The 5,560-nt window shown below is 32.8% G+C and overlaps 1 protein-coding gene across 1 annotated transcript; it reads right to left on the bottom strand.

Moving 5' to 3' along the window:
• Nucleotides 1-649: 649 nt before the first annotated feature.
• Nucleotides 650-4,573, bottom strand: LOC141708556 (exosome complex component RRP4 homolog). Its single transcript, XM_074512235.1, has 7 exons — nucleotides 4,360-4,573; nucleotides 3,124-3,225; nucleotides 2,995-3,040; nucleotides 2,622-2,711; nucleotides 1,752-1,817; nucleotides 1,418-1,486; nucleotides 650-1,205 (listed from the first exon to the last, which is right to left on the bottom strand). The coding sequence occupies exons 1-7, from the start codon at nucleotides 4,515-4,517 to the stop codon at nucleotides 783-785; spliced, it is 954 nt and encodes a 317-aa protein (XP_074368336.1). The 5' UTR covers nucleotides 4,518-4,573; the 3' UTR covers nucleotides 650-782.
• Nucleotides 4,574-5,560: the final 987 nt, after the last annotated feature.

The following is a 5,560-nucleotide window of genomic DNA, read 5'->3' as shown; positions in this document are numbered from 1 at the left end:
ATAGTTTTATCGTCCGTGGATATAGAAGCCTTGAACGTGTGAAGATGGATGCAGAAACATGCGTCGCCCAAAATAAGGAAAGAGTAGTTATGACGTGGGGCTGTCTGGATCACGATTAAAGGAAAAACAAGCTAAGGTCGATTTTCAAAGGGATTAGATTAAATAACCTAATTGAGAAGAAACAAATCAATTAGAAAAAATCAAGAGTATGTTACCGTAGAAATGTAGAAATGAAATATATAGGCCGCGAAAGCACAAGTGGTCAAAGATTTATTTTCAGTTAGTCCCCTTCATGTATTAGTAAAAAGAAAAATATATACGACCCATTTGGGAGGGGGATTAGTGGGAGAACGTAGATGATTTTCTAGTCTCTCAACGCCAATTTTTTAATAAGTACTACCTACTTGTTACAAATTAAACTTATTCTGGAAATATAAATCTTTGAGTGCTAAAGGAGATCTCATTTTAAAAATCTTTTAAGATATGGACAAACTTAATCCCATTTATATTTCGAGCAAGTCTTATTTTTCAGAATATTTATGTGTGTCGGTTGCCAGGGATTCAGGAGTACTGAATGATTGAACTCTATAACCTGCAAGACTTATGTATCAACTTATCATAATGCAGGGATAAATAGGCCACCAGCAAGTTACTAGAATCTGCCAAGATTTTCTATTGAGATGAATCTGATAAACCTGGAAGTAATGTTTAACAGCATACTACACAATCAATCAACACATTGACTACGCACAATAAGTATCTACTACAAGAGAATAAAACAATCATCCCTTCTTTTTGGATGACGATCTTCTGCGGTCAACCTCACTCTCAGCCACCAACACACAGAATTCCGCACCAAGCATATCATGAATATCTATGGAGTTGCTAAGCTTGACTATCTCAATGATCACATCTGCAGTGATGTTGAAGCCTAGAGTACAAAGAACTCTGACAGCATTCGCAGCTCTACAAATATTCTCCCTGATCTCCACAGGAGTATAAGTGTCTTCACTTGCATTCTGCTGCTCAGACTCCGTTACCTGATCCTCCTCCATATCATCCTTGGTTTCAACATGTTCACCAACCCATATAAAACCATTACAACCCACTATCAAGTCAATGTCGTATTTCTCCAGATAGTGGAAATGCTGTTTTCGCCTCTTCACCAAGTATGGAGGAACAGTTAGTAGTTGGCCTTTCTCAAGCTGCAATAAACAAAATTAACTTAAATGAAGAAAGTATGAACAGGAAAAGACGTATGGTTAAATTTATTCATGGTATAAAATTAATACGGGACCAGATGGGTATACCAGAGACATGCAGATTTATTTAGTCAAGTCTCTTCCAGAAGTTGAATGATTTCAAAACAGTGACAACAATAGGGTAGGCAGGCCTAAATAAAGGGAAAAAAACAGACCTTGCCATACTTCTGACTTCGCGCTTGTAGGTGTAGACTTCCATCATGTTGGAAACCACGAACTTCAGCCTAATGACAATAAATGAATAAATACAGATTACAATTTTTATGTATACAGCTTATATTGGCTCGTCTTCTGCAGAATATACGGACATTTATACGTGCAATACCAGTATAAACTAAAAGATGCACATAATTTATCACGGTTTGTAAAATAAAAACAACCAGCACAAAGCAGTGCCCTTATTTTACAAATTGTCAAATATGTAGAGCAGATAAACTTACATAGATCTTATTTTACATATTGTCAGAAATATTGAGCAAATAAACTTACACAGATCACATCATTCTCCACAAATATGTTGCGCATGTTGAGCTCATCATCTGCTGTTTGTCTCCTCTGACAATGAAGAGAATGATAAATTAGACCGAGGATTTCACAAATATCAGCTAATTTGAACACTAGAAATTTAATCTGATACTCCAGTCCTACATCAGAAGCTATCGGCTAATAGTACTATATTTGCTTCTATGGGTATTCCTAAACTATAGTTTCTTAAACAATATAATCCCAAAATATTTCAATGTGCCACTGAATATCAGGGGAAATCCTGAAGTTGCGCAAGCCTCTGACGTTCTGCCACTACTAAGAATTGAAAAGAAAACAAATACTTATAATGAAAAAGATCAGCGGTTATTCAACTTTTTTTTTATTTAAGTGATCTGTGTCATGACTCATGGATGATGTTAAAGGCATCCGTTGAGTGTTGTAAAATATCATTGAGACTGGGAAATCAGATGTGAGGGTAGGTTCTTCATCTTTGAGGAAATTTGTTTAAATAAATAAACATGTGATCACTATCACTTCTAGTGTTGTTGATGTTGGTGACCTGCATTCAGGAAAAAATCTCCGTTTCTTGAGACGTGATTTTAAGTCATAGCATGAGGTCTAGAGAAAAAAATTAATGAACCTTCTAAAAATACTAGAAAAGGAAAGAAAAATAGGTCAGGAGGCCTTGGGGCTTTCCAAAGAGCCCATGAAGGATGTGACTTTAGCTTAGCAATTAAGTTGTGGAACTTCACGATAAGGACTTCAGTAATAATTTTAAAATGCGGGTTCTTCTCATAAACAAAAGAGCATATATATATGAGAAAAAAAAGAGCATATATATACACATGATATAATTAGACCGATAGTTATTACCTGGATACCATCGCGCAGGGTCATGGAAGAAAGCATCAAAACTGCATCTTGAGTAAAGTTAATCTCCAATCTCCAACGTTTAGGGGCAACCTTTAGATATATAGAGAGAGAAACTATTATATGAAGTATACAACTAAACTTATAAATATAACTCAAGATGCTTGCACAGATAATTTTACTCGCATATGGCAGCCAAAACAAAGAGTCCGTGCTTCCTAGATTGTAAGATAACATTTACTAAAATGGAAGTGGTTGGTTTGCAAAAGTTGTCAATAAAATGTCAACCAACACAGTATGTGTAAAAATAAATAAGACTTACAATCAGGAAGGTATAAAGATATTATGATAAAACCAGAGAGAATTATATATTTACCTCTATTACTCTGCCGACAATAATGTCACCAATCTCAGGCTTGTACCTAAAATGTGATTGAACCTATTATGTAAATGAAGAAACATATTATTATAAAAAAATTCATTATCAAACAACAATGCATAATACCTGGCCCTCAGAGACCGCACATAAACAAGCTTATTTACACGCTCGACCACTCCACAAACAGTTGCAACCAACTCACCATCAAAATCAGTTGTTCCATGACCCCTATCAGATAAATAAACATAAACAATATTCAACTTAAGTTATTCATATAAAAAAGCAATATTGTCTTAAATTTATCATTGAGAGCCAAAAAGCTGTGGAAGGAGGGAAATTGGTTTGAGAGATATGTTATAAGCGTGAAACTTATGGAGATGAACCTCTTTTAACTATGCAGCCAAAGCATCCAACCATCAAACATTCCTTGAGTTTAAAGATACATACAGAAATTCATTTGCATAGAGTATGAATGTCCACGCGGGATGCAAATAACAAGTCTACACAAATAATAAAATTACGTCTTCGAAAATATGTAGTCTATGATTGGTGGGTATTTTAGACATATATATTAAGTCAGTTTCTGATGAATGTCTTCGGGATTGCATATATAAAGTGTCTCTATCTTTGGCTTGCTCTCTCAAGGCTGTCAAAAAGAGAAACAATTTTTTTTACACCTTCCCCTTGTGCACACTTAACCAGTAAAAAGCATTTCCCTCTATTATCTTCTGGAAATTAAGTTAAACTAATCCAAAGAACCCAGTGTCTTCACTAATGACCTTTCATCATACAAAAGTAGTCATGTCAATCAATTTACTAGTTAAGGTAGAGAATCTATTTCAGAAACTTTGCTCTAATTTTTTTACTAGAATTGACATTTTTTTTGTGTGAATCTGAAGGAGATATGACAACTGAAATTGTTCTTCTCTGACCAAAAATCCATTGTTTAACTCAATCTTCCCCTCTCCCGCGTTTTTCGTACTGCCTAAAGTTTCCTCTTAGACACATAAACATTAACACCAAAGCTCACTGCACAACTGTTTAATACACACACACACATAACTGAAACTCAAACTCATCAATATTAACAATCCAATTACATAACTGGCTTGCATTATAATAACTTCTAAAAATGGTGATTAGTAGTACAGAGACAGGTGATACTATGTATACAAACTTGACAACCGATAAAGTTATCCAATATCAATCAAAACCACTAAAAACGTAATATCAATATGCTAATTTAGTTCATTAACAGAAATTATACATGTAAAACCAAAAAATCTTACAAACAGACATGAGAGAGAGAGACAGAGAGGAGGGGAGAGAGAGAGAGAGAGGGAGAGAGAAATTGGGGTTTACTTGAGAAGGCCATCTTGGTGATCAACAAGAATAGTATCAGCAACAGTTACACAGGCATTTGAATTAGTTCCGGCAGACAAAAAATCTAACTGCTCCAGGGCTTTATCAAGCCTAAGCTTTTGAGTTTGATTAAGCGGCAATGACTCTATTTCTCTCATCTTTTCTCTTCTTAAACCCTAATTTTAAAACCCTTGCTTAAACACCCCCCCTTTCGGTGATTTTGAGATTTATGCAAGCCGCAAGGGACCCACAACTGTCCAAAATATCGGATAAAAGTGTTTGTTTCCTTTTCCTCTGAATATATTTTTTCAAGCCTTTTATATTTCGACTCTCAAAATATTTAAAAACAATTTATTTTTTCTTTTGTTTAAATTTTTGAAAAATAATAATCAATTGTTTTTGTTCAGGAAATAAAAAAATAATAATCTCTGACAAATTGGATAATTTTTTGAAAATTAATAAGGGAACATTATTTCCCAATATTAATATCTTTTCACCATTTTTATAATAGAAAATAAAAAAATATTAATGAGACATTTTATCATTCCAATTTTTCTTTTGAGTAACCGAAAAAATTGTAATTTTTATTGTTATTATAAATTTCCTATAGCTAATTACTTGACAGGACGATGGCCTCGGGTCCGTTTGGAATTTCTTAAAAAATGTAACTTATGACTTAAAAGTTAAAAAATGTCATAAGCGATATAACATCATAACTTATAAGTTATTTAAGTATTTAGATAATTTTACGTATAAGTTACTTTCTAAGTTGATAATATGTTTGGTAAATAATACTTTATAAGTTATAATTATTTTAAAAAAATAAAAAAAATTAGTTTAATAATTTTGATATATAAATATAGAGTAAAAATAAGTTGACGAGGTGTTTGGTAAATAATACTCCTTCCGTCCCTCCGTCCCACTGAGTTCTTTGGAGTTTTTTTTTCAAATCTTTAATACTCATTTTAAGGTTAATAAAATATGATTTTGTAATTCATTTTTTGAATTTTATTATTTTTTTGTATAAAAATTTGAACATTGTTTTTATTTATAAGAAAAAGAATTAGACCACTATATTTTATAAAGTGCATGTCAATTGTCAAGTCCTCTTCCTTTAATATAAATAATTGGGTGAAACAGGTTAACTTGTAATTGAAAAAAATGTTTAAAAAAGGTAAAATTATGAACAATAATTTTAATG

Source organism: Apium graveolens, chromosome 2 (assembly GCF_009905375.1).
Source record: "Apium graveolens cultivar Ventura chromosome 2, ASM990537v1, whole genome shotgun sequence".
NCBI lineage: Eukaryota > Viridiplantae > Streptophyta > Magnoliopsida > Apiales > Apiaceae > Apium > Apium graveolens.
The sequence above is the reverse complement of the archived record's forward strand: the minus strand, read 5'-3'. Positions and strand labels throughout refer to the sequence as shown.

Excerpts from the sequence above, each read along its gene's own strand:
- LOC141708556 (XM_074512235.1), bottom strand. The coding sequence starts at position 4,517 with ATGAGAGAAATAGAGTCATTGCCGCTTAATCAAACTCAAAAGCTTAGG. Across the intron at positions 1,487-1,751 it reads TGGAGAATGATGTGATCTGT|GCTGAAGTTCGTGGTTTCCA; the intron begins GTAAGTTTATTT and ends TATTGTCATTAG. Across the intron at positions 1,206-1,417 it reads GAAGTCAGAAGTATGGCAAG|CTTGAGAAAGGCCAACTACT; the intron begins GTCTGTTTTTTT and ends TGTTTATTGCAG.